This window comes from Misgurnus anguillicaudatus, unplaced genomic scaffold, assembly GCF_027580225.2.
Source record: "Misgurnus anguillicaudatus unplaced genomic scaffold, ASM2758022v2 HiC_scaffold_29, whole genome shotgun sequence".
NCBI lineage: Eukaryota > Metazoa > Chordata > Actinopteri > Cypriniformes > Cobitidae > Misgurnus > Misgurnus anguillicaudatus.
This window is the reverse complement of record NW_027395279.1, coordinates 8,684,364-8,705,267: the sequence shown is the minus strand read 5'-3', so window position 1 is coordinate 8,705,267 and position 20,904 is coordinate 8,684,364. Positions and strand designations below refer to the sequence as shown.

At 35.7% G+C, this 20,904-nt stretch overlaps 1 protein-coding gene across 1 annotated transcript; it reads left to right on the top strand.

Moving 5' to 3' along the window:
* Positions 1-956: 956 nt before the first annotated feature.
* Positions 957-19,021, top strand: LOC141348997 (TLC domain-containing protein 4-B). Its single transcript, XM_073864978.1, has 7 exons — positions 957-1,250; positions 4,459-4,611; positions 8,408-8,497; positions 14,048-14,106; positions 14,209-14,303; positions 17,145-17,218; positions 17,308-19,021. The coding sequence occupies exons 2-7, from the start codon at positions 4,466-4,468 to the stop codon at positions 17,636-17,638; spliced, it is 795 nt and encodes a 264-aa protein (XP_073721079.1). The 5' UTR covers positions 957-1,250; positions 4,459-4,465; the 3' UTR covers positions 17,639-19,021.
* The last annotated feature ends 1,883 nt before the right edge of the window (positions 19,022-20,904 follow it).

Below are 20,904 nucleotides of genomic sequence, written 5' to 3'. Positions count from 1 at the left end.
GAAATGTAAGAATTCATATTTTATTTGTCTTATCCTAATATTTTAATGGGTAAACTTAAGTCATTTAAACCGGTAGTACCCGGTATAGACACAAAAAAATACAGTATACAACATACAGTATATTATTCTCACATACACACTTTTGTAATGTAAATGCAGTTTAATAGTTTCATATATAGCAACTATTGTCCAGATATTATGGTTTAAGTTTGTAAACTACAGAGAGGAATTAAAGGGATAGTTCACCCAAAAATGAAAATTCTGTCATCATTTACTCACCATCATGTTGTTATAAACCTGTATAAATGTTGTTGTTCTGATGAACACAAAGGGAGATATTAAAAAAATGTTTGTAACCAAACCATTTGTGGACCTCTTTTACTTCCATAGTATTCTTTTTTCCTACTTTAGAAGTGAACGGGGTCCACAAACGGTTTGGTTACAAACATTTCTCAAAATATCTTCTTTTGTGTTCATCAAAGCAAAATAATTTATACAGGTTTGTAACAACATGAGGGTGAGTAAATGATGACAGAATTTAGATTTTTGGGTGATCTATCCCTTTAAACCATCATAACAGACTGAAACATGAGGAGTGTTTTTACCAGGCAGAGGTCAGTATTGCACAACACTTGAACAGACCCTATCAACATGCAGTCTTGCATTATGTGTCCGACTCACTCTTGTTTTTCTGTGTATTGTGCAATAAATTCTGCTGCTGCGTGTAATATAATAACTTGCATTTCTGTTGTATTGTTTTGTTCTGCATACTCCCACACAAAAAACAATGTCTTCAATTTAATATGACTTCTATAAAGAACAAATTCCGCCAATAAATGCTTATTGAGCCATTAGGGAAACTCAAAGTAAAACAGTGAGAAACAAAATTTGTTGGTGAGTTCTGTGGGCGTGGCTTAGTAAGGGGGTGTGCGCGGGAGGGTGTAGTGGGCGGGAGACGCTATGACGTCACAACGGAGAGTGATCTGTCAATACGCGGCGGAGAAATGAGAATTTCTGACCGAGCAGCGGTTCGCGACGTTTTTGCGTGTTTGTGAAGGTGGAAAATGGCCTCGCACCGGGAGCTTTTGTGTTTTCCTGAGCGCTCCACGGAGGACGCGCGCTTTTAAAGCGGTCGCGTGCACGAGCCGCTCGCCTGCCGTCGCCATCGACCTAAACTGGTATTGTGTTGAAAATAAAGAAGATATCCAGCATCCAGACGCGCATACTGAGCCCTATGCTACTCTCATCAGGTAAAGTAAAGCGTTAATCGTTCGCGACGCGTCGTCCGCTGCACCTGTCGCGTGCATTATTATTTAAATGGCACGGCCGTTGTTGGGTAGACTAGAGAGATGAATAAAGAAACTTCAGTGCACCAGACGCTGTTTTTAGTCGATACGTGTGCAGAATTGAATGTCTTTACGCACTGCGCATGCGCCCTTGCTCGTATTGTTATTGTTACACTGTTATGCTAAACATCTTGATGCCACAAAGATGCGCAACTCATGTATTTGAGATTGTGGGAATGTTGAATTTAAACTACATTTAGGAATCATTAATTGTTATATTATTAATAGGTTGAATTAAACAATAGAAATTTTAATGGTTTTCATTCGAAAAATATTATGAGCCATTACCATTGAAACCATAACAAAACTCAAGTATGAAGTGGATTTCATTCCAGTAGGATTTGATGTTTTTGTTCCCATTCATCAGATAATAATCCATCAACACAATCAGTAGAGACCCACAGATACCATTATAGTTCCATTAAAACCAATACAATTCCCATTATAACATTAAACCCATCTGTAATGTTTTTTTTTTTTGTGTGTATTTATATTGCACCGGCTTTTATTGCAGTGGTCATTCGTGCAGTTTTCTATTTTTATTCCTGGTGTCATGATGGAGTGACAATGTGACCAATGGATACACGTCAACACATTGTGACCCTGCTGCTTTAGGCCTTTTTAGGAAATGTGATTAATTTAATATTCAGCACTAAAGTTAAAAATTAATTTTGTCGTGTTATTGAATTGACATTTAAATAGCAATTCCACACATACAAGCAGCCATGGGTGACAATCTGTGGTTTGTGTAGAAGTCAATTTCTTTGTTTTAGGGAAGTTGCATGCATCACATTTCTTTCTGCTGTGTTTAAGAAGAAAGTAGATAATATGGTATGCATGCATGTTTCCTTAAAATATATCTAAGGATAGATAATGGTCAATAATATTAGGCGTGCACGGTGAATCTAACTGTGCGTTCACACCGGATGCAAATGAAGCAGAAACATTATTACGATATTCATGTTACATATGCTCAATTTGCCTGGTTTAGCTAGTGTATATAGTTCAAATTTAGTAAAGAGCGTTTTACAATTACCAGATTTGCCGACCGCCTCAATCACTTTTTACCGAGCAAGATCCTTTTTGTTCCAGTTTCTATAAAAGTGTGAAGATGTGTCATAGAGCGACAATGATTTTGTCCTCCATAGTTTTTTCGTATTTCTGCCTCAGCTCGCTACGTCGCAATCACATTTGCGCGAATCATGCTTCACGCACCGCAAACGCCCAAAACACTCAAGTCGCGTCACGTCATTTGCGCTGCAGGACGTCTATTGCATCTTTGTATTGACTTAAAGGTACAGTGTGTAAATTTTAGCGCCATCTAGTGGCGAGGTTGAACACTTTGAATGCATTTTGCGCTTGTAGAGCGGAGTAGACGGGCGGAAAAAGCAAGCATTTGACGCGCACCGAGGCAAAATCCGCTTCTTGTGGGAGGGGCAACTGCTGTGCGAGTGTCTGTTTGCAAGGTAACTGATGATGATTGTGCATTTATCAAGAGTTACCAGTTTGTATTTGGTAACCTTACTATAAGGGGGAAATAAATGGCGCGGGTCGATAAACGTCACGTGACTCAAAAGTGAAGTGTGTATTACAACTTACCAGGTTGCCCAAAGTCCTCACTGACACTATTCCAAGTGAGGTCCTTTTTATTCCTGTCTCCTCTATAGAAATAACAACTTGTGTCGTATAGCTCCGGGTGACTGCGCACGGACAATATCAAGCCTTGGTTGAGTGAGTGACTCCGGGCGGGGCTGCCACCACAGCAGCAGGCAGGCTCCTGATTGGTTAACGCGGCGCGAAATTCCGCCAAAGTTCAAATTTTTCAACTCGGGCGTCAGCCGCAAATTCGCGTGAACCGCAAAATGCACAAAATCACCATTCGCGCGTACCGCGCACAACGCTCAATTTCGCGCAAGGTTCACCTCTTCCGCGCCGCGGGACCTCCTGACGCATGTCAACGCGTCTGCACATTGACTTAACATTGAAATCACTCGCGCTTCACGCCTCTACCGCGGTTGGTGTAAACGCAGCATAATAATATAGTTTTGTATATTATTTTGCATTTCTGTCAAGAGATTCCTTTAAAAATTACACACTGCACCTTTAACATGTATATCACTCAAGCTTATGCTGCGTACGCACCAAACGCGAAGCATTGCGTTCCTCGCTCTAGATTACTCGCAGGATTAAATTGTGTTTGGGGGCGTGGCTTAGCCATAGGTCAATTCGCTTTTGGTGCATATGCCCCATTAGTGCTTCATTCGCACCATAAGAGTAGATTATATATATATTAGATTGCAGTGTTATAATTTATGAGAATAAGTTCACAATGAAGCAACAGTGGCCTGGTTACTACTACTGTAGACGAAGTCATTACACCGATGCACATGACCCCTCTTTATCAGTGACATGTTTTTCTTCCCTGTCAGTATTTGGATACACTATTTAACCCAAAGCTTATTTAAAGAAATACTGTTGCGTGTTTACTTTCAGTTTTGATAGGATTAGTGCTGCATATCCTATTGTTTGTGTATTAGTAGTTTGTTTCACAATGGATTTCATCATGCCCTCTTATAGACGTTCACATAAATGCCTACAGCCTTCTTGATCCAGGCTTTGAAAGGCATGCATGCTATAATCTGACAAATGCTAAGCATCAATGCTTTTATTGTTAGTGGTCAAAGCCTAAATACAGTAAAATACTGATGCACAAAAATATCCAAACTGTGTAGCTGCCCTTAAAAAAAGGAGTGCTTTGTCCTAATCTATTATGAAACACAAGCACTAATAATTCCAGCCATCCAATTTTGGGGGCTTTGACCTGAGGTACAAGAGGTTTATTTCCTTTTCTTATTCCATTGGTTATCCCAGGCAAAAATGTGTTTATTTATAGATAGATAACATGAAGACAGAAGTCATGCAATTCCAGTAAATGGGGCTTGAGGCATTTGAAAAGTATACAGAAGTTGCCAAAAAGTTTGCTTATACAACTCATGTGCCACGTATTTAAAGAACAGGCCATGCCATAGTTCTTCCCAGTCCAAAATCATTTTGAGTTGAATCTTGTATCAATGAATCAGTTCATAGTTCACTGAATCAGTCTTTGCTTCAGGTGAGAGATGGATATGAGAGAGGTTTATGTCGTGTCCGGCAGCTTCGTGGGCTTTCAGCTCTTCTTCTCCTGCATCAGTCCGGTTCTGTCCTCCAACTTCTCGCAGGGTTACGGGAGGTTACCACCCAACAAACTCAACGACTGGAACTCCAGGTACCAGTTAACATGCACACCACCACAGCACAGTTTATTCATGCACGGTTAAGATTTTAGAGAATTTTTTTTTTTTAATGTAACAAATCTAGTTCTCAAAAGTACAAATGAACTACCCGGTATTGTGTGCTGCACTAGTTGCATAAACCTCAACGCATTGATCTCTGTACAGTGTTGTGAAATTGCAATTTGGTGTAATCACCTTTGTAATCTTTTTAACCTGGTTAATGTGACCTTAGGTTTAGAAATGTCATACAGTACTAGGAATGATTATATAATCAAAAGCTATGCAAACTGTTATTTCATTGTTTATACACCAATTTACTTGTTTTGTTGTATGGCTTTAAATGTCACATCTGATCATCAGTGAAGCAAAGTGAGATTTTGTGTGCAAATGTAAAGGTCTGTCCTCCACATCATGTGTATGAATTATACTGATTATACTCACATTATATTTTCAATAAAGACAAGCATAAGCATTTGTAATAACACGGAAACTTGTTCATAGCTTTTGGGAATAAATAATCCCTGCTGGTGGTGATACAGTATGACAACAAAGGTTTACATGATAATACAAAACAGATACAAAGGTCAAGGACTCATACAACTGATTTTATCCACACACATCCGCACTGCCTGGATCCATAGTAGATGAAATGCATGTTATCATGCACAGTTATCAGTGTACAGTACAGTTAGTATAGTTCATGTTTCTTACTATGACAGCATTATGATATCAGAAGATACAGCTAATGCACATTTCTATTCGTTATACAAAAATGTCTTTTAAGAGTAAACCTGTTGATCCAAGTACACAACCAGTCAAAAGTTTTGAAACACTAACTCGTTTTTTGTTTATATTAGGGTGATAATATTAATAGATTAATTGCGATTAATCGCAAACAAAATAAAAGTTTTTGCATAATGTGTGTGCACTGTGTGTAATTATTTTGTATATGTAAATACACACACATGCATGTATATATTTAAGAAACATTTACATGTGTACACAAAAATATCCAATTTGTATTGTATATTATGCAAACATAAACTTTTATTTTGTATGTGATTAATCGCGAATAATCTTTTGACAGCCCTAGTTTTTATATTTTTTCTACATTACAAAATAATAAAAAAAACTTGTCCAAACTATGGCATAACACAAATGTATCTGTGGGAATGATGTTGGTGACTAAAAGCAACCAAAATAAATCAAAACTGTTATGTTTTATCATCCGAAGTGCAGTCAACTTTTAATTGGAAAACCGTACTCGTTTCATTTTATTAAGAAGCCTCTTAAAGTTTCACCGTAGGATGCATTTTAAAGAATATTAAAGAAGTTCAAAAACTGGGCTCTTATTAGCTGTTTTTTTAATATTCAGTCTAATGCTGCGTATACACCAAACGTGAAACATTGCGTTCCTCACTCTAGATTACTCGCGGGATTTAACTTTGTGTCATGCTAATTTTTTTGCTTGAGTTAAATATTTTCAACTTGCACAAAGATGCGTTTGAGTCCATAAGCGCATGTTTTCGTGGCAAACGTGCCGTCCGATTCGCGTCATTCCCATTGTTCTAAAGACACAAAGTTTATTAACTATAATTAATGTTTAAATAATGTTATAGTATTCATTCCCGCTGCCGTTGCATTTTCAAATTATGCAAAAAAACTTTTGCATTGTTTTTGGCTAACATATTTTGTCCCGTATGTCTTTTGTATTTATAGAGAATGCCTTAACACATTTTGTTTCTCTTTATATTTGAACAGAATAATTTAACTTATTTGCACACTTTAATTATCAGTAACTTAAATTGAGATTTTAGTAAATTTAGGGCATTTACTAAAAAGGACGTGAGAGCTCAATTCCAAATAAGCGCCGGAGTTGAAATTTTGCGTGTGATTTACTACAAAGGCGCAAATAAAATACACAGGCACAATAATGACATTTCTCTAATGACCACTGCAATCTTCTAAGAGCAGCGCAAATTAGTACAGGGTCGCAAATAAGAGACCTCGGCAGGACATCGCAATGAAAATGCGGACTGCGGAGTGTGAAATTCCAGCTAAGTAAAAGTACACTATGAACCGGAGGACGAAAGATGAAGGGTAAAATAAGTTTTGAAATACCTGATTTTACTTCTCATCGTGACTTCTCCTCCTCTTTTCTCCAGCAAATTAAACATAGCATGGCTTGGCAAACTATATATTTATTTTAAAGTATGTTCCTCTGGCAAAATGTAATACTCTCCTCGCATTAATGTTAATAGGAAAACTTCCACAAATGCATATGCAATAAGTTCGCAAAAATAACACCTTTTCAGAGCGAAATATCTATTGCGTGTCTTTAGTAAGTTCAGTCGTTATTTAACGTCAAAATGATGGTTTGCGCAAGCTGTTAGTAAATCTGACCCTTAAAGGGGTCATATGATGAATTTTTTTAATTTGTAAAATAAGTCTTTGGCTTTCCCAGAGTCCATATGTGAAGTTTTATCTCAAAACACCCTACAGATAATTAATTATAGCATGTCAAAATTGCCATTTTGTAGGCCTGAGCAAAATGTGCTGTTTTTGGGTGTGTCTTGTATAATGCAAATGAGCTGATAAAATGCAAACACTGATCGCAATGGTAGTGGTTTGTTGAAATAAACATGCTTCATCAGTCAGTGCTTTTTACTTTAATGTTTAAAATTAATTAATTAATTAAAATAACTAATTATTTGTCTTTAAAACACAACTTTGGTTTAGTTTCGATGAAGGGGTACTTGAGCCTTACTGATAGGGTTGTGGGGGTACTTAGGGCTAAAAAGGTTGGGAACCACTGCATAGATCATCTATTTCAAAAATAACATTTTAAAATAAAATTTTAGTTTTCTAATAATAGAAATCAATTTATTTGTCACGGGTATATTTTTGTTTACAAACGTAATTTCAAGCATTTAACCATACACCTTCAGATTAAAAGATTTTTAAGATCATAGTTAACATTTCTGTCAAGTGTTTCAAAACTTTTGACTGGTAGTGTAAATCTGAAATGAATCCGTAACAGGCCCGGCTCCAGATATGAGATGAAAGATGGGCCAAGTGATATTCCAGCTGGGCTGGTCGGATTGGGGGGGGGGGGGTTCTTTAATGCTTTAATCTCACATGTCTATAGTTTTAATATTATATATTTAAGACAATTGTTAAGGTTGTTTGTTATTGTTGTGTTTTCTTCATTTTTTATATTTTTTATATTTATTTATTTATTTATATATTCTCTCTTTTTGCATTTGTAATATTTTTGACCCCTTAACAGATCTTGTTTCAATTAAGTAACTTTAGATTTGTTAAAAGGGGCAGTTCTTTTAAAATAACTATTTGCATCAACTAAAACAAACTTGTTACTTGAGTATAGCATGAACTGTAAGAATTGGTTTTTCTTGTTCTTGTTAGGTTTTGTTAAAAGGGGCAGTTTTTTAAAATAACTATTTACATCTCATAAAACAAACTTGTTACAAACTACAAATGTAATTTTTATCTGAAATGCTGTTTTTCTTAAGAATTATTCTCATGTCTGTTAATATAGTATAACATTACAGATTTTTTGCCAAAAGATTGGCTATTATGTGGTGTGAGTCCAGGGTGGGCCAAGCCTCTGATTGGGTGGGCCAGGCCTGATCAGTAATGTATGCTGTTTGTTAATTTAAGATCAATAATTATCTTGAGAGTACATTTACCATGGTTGCAGGATAAAATCCCTCTGAATTGTGCACTTGAGTCTGTTTATGAATAACTGAGTTGTTTTTGTATCCTCAGGTTGGTATCAACCGTCCATGCATTAATCGTGGGCTTGTTCTGTCTCTATATCCTCTGGTATGATGATGCCGTCAACAAAGACCCAGTCTGGTAAGATGCCGAACGTTCGAACGTGGTTTCACCTTCATGCATCTTTGGAGACTGTGTGGTATATTCCATTACAGTTTATTACCAAACTCGTGAAAGCTTTACTGAAAGCATTCTCACTGTCTGCGCTGTCTCATTTATCATCTTTATTTTTCTTTTCTGCCTGCCGCCTGTCTGATCTGCATCTTTGCATCCTGAAGGTGAAAATGGTCATTTGTCTTCAGTGGATGTTTTTGAGCTCTGTTTCAAAACCTGAAAAGCAGTCTACCTAGACGGCAGTTTAAAGTATTGTACTGTAAGTGTGCCTTTGCAACAGGTTTTGAAACAGTCTTCTTTTTTCTTTCTCAATATCTTCCATCTCTTTTTTTGTGTTTCTCTTCTCCAAGTTTTTACAGCATGAACATGTTTGAACAGTTCCTCAACACCTTCAGAGGTGTTTCACTTGTTCATTTTCTTTAGAGGGATTTCAGACGCTCTCAATGCGGGTCTGTTTAAAGGTTTATACTTAAACCTAAATCTCTCATTGAAGATGAATGAGGTTTTTTTTTCATTCTTTTTCTTTTCAACCAGCATTGTTGGTTTGTAAGTGGTTGAATATTCACTGCAGTGGTTTCATAGGAATCATATGTTTCGGTTTCAAATCTTAAGCGTGTTTGGTGTAGGGTTGCACGATATTGACAACTAATGCTGTATACGATATCCAATGCAATAATGCTTTCAGTTTGTGAAATCGGTTTGGAGTTATTAAAATATGTTTACATCTGAAAATTATATAACACGCATACATGTTTTGCATTCTTTTGCATAATCTTTCACACGTCAGAGCATGCACAAGCACTCATTTCTGTTCCAGTCTCTTTGCAAAAACTTTGACTATGCATAACCATTAGATTATGTTTTGGATAAATTATACGGTTATTGCAATATGCCATCTGCAATGTTTCGATATATTGTGCAGCCCTATTTTGTTGTGCAAGGCCAGTTTTTTTCTCTCTCTTTAAATCACGTTTTTTTGTTGTCTAATGCGGTCTTTTTTTGGAAACTCCCTGCCAGATCTTAGTCTTGCCAACAAGGCAATTTTCAACAGGATATGGCCAAACTTCCCACTGGTGTCATGTGACACCCCTTTAGGCCTTTTTCTCCTTTGATCACATTTAAAGGGATGAACCTCAGTCTCACTGTCCAATCTTGGCAAAAACCCACCATCACCCCCAAGTTCATTGACACTGTTAAATACTGATTTACTTTGAGATGTTGTTGGACAAGTGGGTGATTCTCACGAAAACTTGGTTTTAAAAATGTCAAGCATGAAAATGTAAAAATTGCTTGAATTTACTTTTTTTCCCACCAGATATTAAAAAGCAGAGTCTGGAGTAAATGGGAACATTAATTAAAAAACTTTTACTTATCATTTAACACTTTTTGTAACATAATTTTAAAAATTAGTCCTAAAAAATCTCATTACCGCAACAGTCAGAAAACATCAACACTGACATATTTTCAAAATGACATGACACACCTGAAAGAACATAATTTGGAGATTCTGCACATGCATTTAAAATCAAAGTATTATGCTTCTATTAATTAAATTAACATTTAATAAGCATCTGTTGCGGTAATGATAATCAAAATGTCGTGTAAGCATTCTGACAAGACAATATTTCAAATTAACTGTAAAAAAATGATCTTACCTGGTAGCCATCTTGAAGTAACTGGTCCATGTGCTTGGTCACTCAAAATCAAACTTTATTAAAATTCTGTATGTGTGCTTAAACTGTTCTCAAAAAGTGTTGCGGAGGATGAGAACATCAGGCATGGACACATCATTTTCCTAATTTTACTTCATTATTATTATACATGAATATTCAGTAAATATTTTTTCTGTCATCTAAAGTAGTCTAGCAAAACATCCATTTATTTTTTTCTTAATATTTTTCTGTTAATTTGATTAAATTACAACATAACGCATGTTCAAACACAGCCGGACACATTGCGGTAATGAGAATTTCAGCAGAAAATGAGATAAAATTTCCAATTATAAATTCTTATGTTGAAATCACACATTGTGCAAGGTAGAACACAGTATTGTGTTAATTCTGATGCTTTTTAATGTTACTATATTACACATTTTAAAGCTAAAATCATTAGTGCCGTGGTGTTTCAATGGTTTCGTGAGAATCTCCCAAGTAAGTTTAAGCTTATTCCTGTGGCTCAAATGGTAGAGCATTGCATTAGCAATGCAAAGGTCATAGGTTCAATTTCCAAGGGAATGCATGATAAATGTGTAACCTTGAATGCATTGTAAGTCACTTTGGATGAAAGTCCTTTTCTTGAGTCGCTTCAGTCAGAACCCTAAACTGATATGCTTGTGCAAAACTTGGATGATAAACTGAATCAGATCAAAGTTGAAGAAATTTGCTTAGTTGTGTCTTTTGTGAGTGATCCATGACAGCTCCATGAACTTTGGCCAAAATGTTTATCTCACTTATTTAGATTCAATCCGAGGTATTTGTTCATAAAGCCACGAGTTATCTATGCCCAGGTGTGACACAGAGACCCTGATAGTAAAGTAGATTAATGAAGTCAGAATGAGATGGTCCAAGTTCATCCTTTGAAGTCCATAACAGCAATAGATAAGATAACAGCACACATTAACAATTTTTATGGTTCAGAATAAAATACTGTTAATAATGTTAGAATAAAAATAAAGTTTTGCATTGGGTTAAAAAGGGACGTACCCAGCTCCTGGGTTAAATTAACGCAGAAAATGTCTATATTTAACCCAACAGTGGGTTAAAACAACCCAGCATAGGTTACATTACAAGGGGCAGGACTCATCCCTTATATCCATTTACTCATAAACCTCTTTGTCTGATCAAATTTGTGATATTTGCTTCTTAAAGGATTAGTCAATTTTCTTAAAAAAAAAAAAACTGATAATTTACTCACCACCATGTCATCCAAAATGTTTATGTTTGTTTTTGTTCAGTCGAGAAGAAATTATATTTTTTTAGGAAAACATTCCAGGTTTTTTACTCATTTTAATGGACCCCAACACTTAACAGTTTTAATGCAGTTTAAAATTGCAGTTTCAAACAATCGTGTGACGGGCCATTAAAGGATTAGTCAATTTTCTTAAAAAAAATCCAGATAATTTACTCACCACCATGTCATCCAAAATGTTGATGTCCTTCTTTGTTCAGTCGAGAAGAAATTATGTTTGATTTTTCTCATTTTAATGGACTTTAATAGAGCCCAACATTTAATACTTAACTCAACACTTAAGTTTTTTTCAACAGAGTTTCAAAGGACTATAAACGATCCCAAACGAGGCATAAGGGTCTTATCTAGCAAAACGATTGTCATTTTTGACAAGAAAAGTAAAAATATGCACTTTTAAACCACTAGGACTCCTGTCCTGCGTGACCTAATGTAAATGCATAGTGGCGTAGGGAGGTCACGTGCTACATATATGAAACGCACATTTGCGGACCATTTTAAACAATAAAGTGACACAAAGACATTAATTAGTATCATTCAACAACGTCGGAACGGTCATCTTTCAACACACTTGTAAACACTGGGGCGGAGTTTCGCGTTCGTCCTCTGTGACCTCTTGACGTCATGATGTATTGCTTGGGGTCACGCTGGCGCATCATGACCGGACCTAGACGAGAAGTTGTGGTTTAAATTTGTTATTTTTATTGTCAAAAATGACAATCGTTTCGCTAGATAAGACCCTTATGCCTCGTTTGGGATTGTTTAGAGTTCTTTGATACTCAGTTGAAAAAAACTGTTAAGTGTTGAGTTAAGTGTTAAGTGTTGGGCTCTATTAAAGTCCATTAAAATGAGAAAAATCCTGGAATGTTTTCTTCAAAAAACATAATTTCTTCTCGACTGAACAAAGAAAGACATCAACATTTTGGATGACATGGTGGTGAGTAAATTATCTGGATTTTTTTTAAGAAAATGGACTAATCCTTTAAATTGTATTATTCTGTATCCTATTAAATTTGTGACAGTAAACCCAGACTGTAGCAGTCCTGATGAAGCAGTTAAGAGTTCAGATGTTGATGAATGAGCCTGTGGTGTCACACAGAGGCTATGAGGACTTATTTTTAAGCTCTGGTTTCACAAACTCTCAGAGATAACCTACTTCACCTGTGTCGGTGAACACCTGCGTTCGGTGTGTATCAATATCCTGATCACTTTACAGGGTCAGAGCAGTAGCGGCTGGTCAATGGGGGCACTGGGGCGCCGCCCCCCTAAAGTTGGCCAGAGAAGAAAGCTACTTTAACATGTTACAAAAGTTAAATATATAATGCAAATTAATACAAAATAAAATCGTTTAGTTGTACTATTTGACTGTTAGTCAAGTTATCATTTATTTAAATTTTTTTTAAATCAAACTGAGTTTGTTGTGTGTGTGTCATGTTTGTGTGGGGCGCACCCCTAATGAGTGTCTATGTAGGTCAGTAAAAAGTGTAAAAACATATTTTAATGTTTAATTCTTTGCATCTGTACAAGTAAAAATCATTTTAAATATATTTAAATTTCTCAAAGGTGGATTTTTAACGGCGCCCACATATTAGGCTTCTATTTTGAGTCGTTTGGGACGCAATGACAGGCCAAAAATAATTCTTCTCTGGCATCATGTAGTACCTTTATTTTTAAGAGTGTAACAGCATAAATTTGACAGCAAACAGTCTGGCAATTTGTACAATTTAATATATACTTGTTAGCCCAACGTTTGTGCACACACCCATGTGTTCATGAAGATAATTTTATTTTAAAACCATGAGTATTAATATAGTTTATGAACTCTTCTGGTGAAGCTCAATGCTACAGTAGATGTTAAGATTTTGCTTATACTTGAGCATCAGGTCGATTATGGAGTCCGGCTCACAGTCCAGGTGTTTAGTTGGGTATGGGCTTTGTTCAGGCCCGTCAAAATAATAAAGTGTTTGTTTACTGGTGGCCTCCTTTAACAGTGCTATGTTAAGGTTTTTGGTGTGTTGCATTTTGTAAAACTGTGTCTCAGGGGAATCCATAACTTCATGCATGATACATCTGTTCGCTGTGTAGTCAAATTTATCAACAAGTAGGGGTGGGGGTCCACATGTTTTTGCCTTTTATGTATCCTATTTTAGAAGCAAATTTTGTAGTTACAATCAGCAGTTATAGTGAAACATGTGAAACGTTTGAAACGAAAAACAAGCATCAACTGCACATTTAAATGTCTCTTGTTTACCAGCATGAATTTAATGGACTATTAACTATAATTGAATATAATTTCATTCAGTGAATAGTTTCTGTGTTTTAGTTATCAGTCTGCTGGTGTTAAAAGCAATTTACTGTAATGTTTGAATTAAAGAACCTGTGTTACCCTCGCATGTTTTATCTTTAAATTATACCCATTTAACAGGTGCTGATGCATTCACAGATTATACCTTATAATAAACACTTCATTTTAAATGTATTAAAGTCAAACACAGTTTTATTGCTAACATTGTATGCGTGTGTGTTCTAATGCTATATGAAATGTATTTGCAGGGGAGATCCTAACTTGGTAAAGCTGAATGTTGCTATCACCTGTGGATATCTCTTTTATGGTATGAATATTATTTGTTTTGCATTGTTTAAGCACAGATTACATGTCAGATCTGCATATGTTTATTTACATCTTCCTTTTATTTTATGTCTCATTTCTTCAGATCTTTTGCTATTAGCTTGTAACTGGAGAATTATGGGAGATGTGTTTTTTGTCTGTCACCACTTGGCGGCACTGTATGCTTATGGATATGTTCTGGTAAGTGTCTGTTTACTTTATTCACAAGATAAGACCATTAAAATTAAGCATATTTACTACTAGAAATGTCTTGTGATGTAATGTCCTGTTTCTGAATTGGTGGGCAATACACACTAGTCAACATTTGAAGTATATCAAAACCTTTCCTCAAAGTTGTCTTAAAACCCTTACCCAATACCCGTTCTTGTCTTATGACAACTTTGATGAATGTTTTTGATCCACTTCAAATGTTGACTAGTGTATGTATTTAAACTTGAATTTTTTATATTAAGTTATATTAATTTTATTTATGTATTTAAACTTGATTTTTTTAAATAATTTATATTAATTTTATTTATGTATTTAAACTTATATTAAGTTTGTGGTAAGACATTACAATACAGTTTTTAACAGTATTTGTTAACGTTGTCAAATGCTGTTCTGTATTTATTAATCTGTTCATGTTAGTTAATGCCAGTACAATTGTTCATGTTAGTTCATGGTGCATTTACTAATGGTAACATTTACAACATTTGTTTTTAACCCTTTAACTGTCAGCTAGGGATGCACCAATATGGAAATTTTGGCCGATACCGATAACCGATAACTCTTTAAATTTGGGGGGCGATAACCGATATCTATAGGCCGATAAATATTCATATTATTTTCACAATGAAAAACTCACAGACCGCGGACATCTTGTCTTTGCGCTGGACTCGCATACTCTTCTTAAGCTCACAACACGTGTCATCTTCGTGCTATGTCACAGAAAGCACCAATCAAAACTCCACATGGCCAGCAATGAGCAAGTGAAGTGGTTCAACAAACCAAAATAATCCATCATTTATTGGCTTTTATTTATCGGCCTAATTTTGCTATCAGACCGATAACCGATAATATTAAAATAAGCAGTGGCCGATAACGATATGTCGGCTGATATATCGTGCATCCCTACTATCAGCCCCCCTTTTGACCTTCATATTAATTTAATTCTGCCATTTTTTGGTCTAGAAGCCTTGGTCTCTTTTTAAAGAAGACACTTTACCATTTTTGACTGAAGTGTTTGGAGTTGTGAATATTAAATTAAGAAATACCAATTTAAATTTATTTAAAAAAAAATAAAAACAATTGAATAAAGTATGTTTTTTTTTTAAAAATGAAAATGATTTACACCAAAACACAAAAAAATAAAATAAAGCCACAAGTAGTTCTGAATTGAATTTCAAGTTAAAATCACAAAAAAATTTGTTTCTGTCACACTTTTAGTGGTTTTACCAACAAAGGCCACTAGGTGTCAACGTTTAGCTGCATAATCTTGTCACAAATTAATAAATTACTGTCACTGCATTTTTATTAATGCAAAAAGGTTTTTAAATATGAAAACTACTTTCTCAGAGAGCTTTCCAGTTATATGTATGTTGTCAAGATTTTTGAGGATTCATAGATTAATTTGAGGAATATATATTTATGAATATATAAGAATTCATATGTATTCCTACAGCGTCAGTGACATTTAACAAATGACTTTCACTTTACAATTTCTATCATCAAATGGCCTTAAAATATGAAAACTACATTCCTAGAGCTTTCCAACAATAAATAGTTTGTCAAGATTATTTCAGGTTTAGACCAATAAATTATAATTTTTTTAATATAATGCCAAATGTCCCACCTGTGGGACCATCACATATAAATGGTTAATAATGTATTAGTAAATTCTGAAGTTAACTAAGATTAATAAATACTATACAAGTCATTTTTAGTTCATGTTAGCTAAACTAGTAAATACAACCTTATTATAAAGTTTTGCCAACTGTTTTAAAGTTAAAAAATGTTACTTTTATGATGTTATCCAGTCGTTGTATAGACGGTTTCATCGGACGCACGTGATACACGTCTGGATCTGAACCTTACTTCCGGTTTCGTTTTTTTAATGGTCTGACTAGTTGCTAAACTGATCTCTTGAACAAATGCCTCGTCGAAAATAACAAATGTATTGGTTTCCTAGGTAATCTATGTGTTGTTTTTTGGTGCTTGTTATATAAATAAACTACTTTTAAAGAACTTTGTTTTTATTTATTCTTAGCGGAGTTTACCGGAAGTTACGTGCGGGCCGCGACAGCCGCTTGTTTATGTTGTTACTGCTGAAACCGTCTATATATGAATTATGTTTTAATTTATTTGTTGTTATTTAATAGATAAATATATATGGAATTTGTATTGATTGTAGTGATACAGCGATGTATCGGCCGTCTCTGTTACGGACGATTTTTGATGAAATTGAAACAATCAGCATTTCGGCAATAGCACAAGAAAGGCAGATACCAAGTGTTTATTAATTAATTGCGTGAAGGCAATAAGTTGCATGTCTGTTGCATAATCTAGCATTTTTTAAAAATAATTATCAAAATCCGTAATTAAATGCTTCCCAAAACAAAATACAAACAAAACAGACGTGTGATGGGGGAAAATAGTAAATCACTTCAGTTTAGTTTATCACATGAGAAATTACTCATCCACATGAGCCAGTAAGAGTATTTTGGGAAAATGTCTGTGGTCTGGGCACAAATCTCGGAAAAAGACCAAAAATCGCCAAACTTTTATCTTACTTTGTGCCTCTCTTATTATGATGGTCAATTGAATGTTAAATAGATCCAATCCATGTTTAATAAAAATAATTTGATGCAGAAATAAACTAGCTTATAGGCCTACGGTATAGTATCGTATACAATTGTTTAATATCGGTATCTTCTAATAGTTGTTTGTTTAAATCGGTATCGCTCCACAAAAATTATATTGTTGCATCCCTAATTGATTGTAATGCTTTTAGTAATCTTGTGTCTGCTTATTCTTCTCAAACAGACACAGGGAATGCTTCCTTATTTCGCAAACTTCCGGCTGATTTCAGAACTGTCGACGCCATTTGTGAATCAAAGGTGAGATTCACAATCATTCAATCTCTTTATTTTTGTTTTACAAACTCTTCAACCTGATATTTTAATAATGTGCCTTATTCTCATCACAGGTGGTTTTTTGTAGCACTATCGTACCCCAGTACTCATCCGCTGGTGGTCATCAACGGCGTCGCTATGGCGGTCGTGTTCTTCCTCGTCCGGATCGCCGTGATGCCCCCGTACTGGGCGAAGGTTTTCGCCACGTTCGGTACGCCAGAGTTCTATCGGTTGGGTCTAGGTGCTCAGGTCGCTTGGATCGTATCTTGCGTTTGCCTGGACATCTTAAATACAATCTGGATGTACAAAATCGCTCGCGGCTGCTACAAGGTCCTCAAAGGCAAGCTGAGAGGAAGCAAATCGGACTCCAAACAGTCCACTCACATGAACAACCACAAAGACTGAGCTATTCATGGGAATGTAGAGAACAATATCAGCAATAATGACTTATAGATTAATAAATGTATTGTTTTTCCCAGACCGGGATAAACTTCCTTATCGTGTGTCACAGAGGCTGAGAGGAGAGATCATAACCCGTGTTTCACTCGCTTGACTTTTACCGGTCCAGTTAGTCAAAGTAACTAACCTGTTATGCATCAAACACAACCAAAGGCCTCAAGTGCCTCTTAACGTAAGGAGACGCTCCATCACATCTCCATTATAAAGCCGGTGCCGATCAAATCTTCTCTCCTTGTTTCACACCCGTGCTGATGTGTCGCAGTCATATATCTACATTGCCAGTATACTCTGACCGGTTACGAGCCTCCATGAAACCACAGATCTACCTCTATGAAGAGCACAAGCAGATCTGCCGTCTTAAGCACAAGCAGATTTTTATATCCATCTCCAAGTGACGTAACAGGACCAGCGGAGGACGGTCTGGTCAAATCAAACACTCATAACCTTCACTGTTAAACTTCAACACTTGCTTTGTTGCACGTGCAGCAGTCTGATGAAGGTTGAAGCCTTCCGGGTTTTTTATAATAAGTTTCCTTCGCGTATGACTATGTTATATGAAGGACATTAATGTGATGCCGGTGACGGTCGTGTGCATGCTGTGTCTGCTCATTTTTCTTCGCTTTTGCTTGTATTTTTCACGTCACGGCCTCTCCGAAGTGAAGGCACAAGCTTTCCTTACCTTTTCTCCTGCCAATTGAATCTTTTCTCCCATCCTTTAGGTCTTTGCATGCGTCATGATGTTGAATGCTGCTGTCGTGCTCTTCTTGAATCTGATTTCCGGCTGATATTTATCTGTGCTGTGGTATTGCGAATATATGTATGAACGTATGCAGTACTTTCTTCTGCCAAGTATTAGACAACGAGAGTAAATCTCTGTATTTTCAGAGGCTTAAAAATCAGGTAGGCCTCCAAAACGAATGTTATTTCATCTTAAAATCATCAAAGAATTGGTGACACAGAATGTGACCCTGCTGGATAAGAGGGAATTTCGTAGGAAGTTTTGCCTTACGTCCATAATTCTAAGTATAACCAAATACTCCTCCAGACCTTAAATGCTAAAAGCTGTGACCGTAAGATATATATAAAATGTATGTTTGGGAGATGAAATGGCCGTTTGGTTGTGTAATATCTAACGTGATGTGTTTATGGAAATGAAGTTATGGTCTGTGGTACGACATCCAAACACCTGTTGCACAATCTGATGCCTTTTGATATAGTTTTGATATCATTGTAGTGTTTTTCAGGGACTGGCCGTTCCCAGTATGATACTAGTATTGAGGTTTTTAAGGGCTAACCAAAATCAACAGAAAATTTGACTGATAATACTCCTCCAAATAATGAAAACTAATATTTACATGCCGTTGTAGATTTTTAATAGATCAGTCATGCAGATATGTTAGATGTTAGCATATAGCACTGTAGCTTTAATCCATTGCTCCGAGACTAAAGGTTATAAATGATAGGTGTAGATGTTAAAGTATTTCAAAGTGAAAGCTGCACTACTTAAAAAAAATTATTTTAATTGGTTACCCTAAAAAAAATAAGTTTTATAAACGTACATTTTGTTTAATTAAGTGACAAATCAATGTGAAAAAATGTAAAGAATTACTTCGATTGGTAATGCTCAAAATATGTAAACATTTTCAACTTTAATTTTTCACTTAAAGTGAGAAAATTTAAGTGTAAAAAACTAATTTTTGGCGTTACTTATTAAAATAATTATTCGAGTTGATCCAACTTTTACTTTTATATTTTTACAGTGTTGTTTCAAAACCGCTCTAGATTTAGCACAATCTTAAAGGGAAATTCCACTTTTTTTAAAAAATATGCTCATTTTCCAGCTCCCCTAGAGTTAAACATTTTGATTTTTACCGTTTTGGAATCCATTCAGCTGATCTCCGGGTCTGGCGCTCCCACTTTTAGCATAGCTTAGCACAATCCATTGAATCTGATTAGACCATTAGCATCGTGCTAAAAAATAACCAAAGACTTTTGATATTTTTCCTATTTAAAACTTGACTCTTCTGTAGTTACATCATCGTCGGACAGGAAATTAAAATTTCGATTGTTTTTTTTTTCGGCTGCTGCCTAATATCATTGCGCCTCCTGCAGCCATGTTACGGCAGCAAAGTCCTTGATTATTACGCCAGAATGAGAGTATAGTTCATAGCCATGTTTGCCTAGAAAATCGCAACTTTTAATTTTCCATCAGTCTTAGTACACGATGTAACTACAGTAGAGTCAAGTTTTATATAGGAAAAATATCTAAACATTGCGCCTCCTGCAGCCATGTTACGGCAGCAAAGTCCTTGATTATTACGCCAGAATGAGAGTATAGTTCATAGCCATGTTTGCCTAGAAAATCGCAACTTTTAATTTTCCATCAGTCTTAGTACACGATGTAACTACAGTAGAGTCAAGTTTTATATAGGAAAAATATCTAAACATTGCGCCTCCTGCAGCCATGTTACGGCAGCAAAGTCCTTGATTATTACGCCAGAATGAGAGTATAGTTCATAGCCATGTTTGCCTAGAAAATCGCAACTTTTAATTTTCCATCAGTCTTAGTACACGATGTAACTACAGTAGAGTCAAGTTTTATATAGGAAAAATATCTAAACATTGCGCCTCCTGCAGCCATGTTACGGCAGCAAAGTCCTTGATTATTACGCCAGAATGAGAGTATAGTTCATAGCCATGTTTGCCTAGAAAATCGCAACTTTTAATTTTCCATCAGTCTTAGTACACGATGTAACTACAGTAGAGTCAAGTTTTATATAGGAAAAATATCTAAACATTGCGCCTCCTGCAGCCATGTTACGGCAGCAAAGTCCTTGATTATTACGCCAGAATGAGAGTATAGTTCATAGCCATGTTTGCTTAGAAAATCGCAACTTTTAATTTTCCATCAGTCTTAGTACACGATGTAACTACAGAAGAGTCAAGTTTTAAATAGGAAAAATATCTAAACTCTTTGGTTATTTTTTAGCGCGATGCTAATGGTCTAATCAGATTCAATGGATTATGCTAAGCTATGCTAAAAGTGCTAGCGCCAGACCCGGAGATCAGCTGAATGGATTCCAAAACTCTAGGGGAGCTGGAAAATTAGTATATTTTAAAAAAAAGTGGAGTGTCCCTTTAAAGTTCATGAGGCTGTACTTACTTGAAACGATGTAAAATATGTGAAATGCAGATTAAATTCCAACAATTCA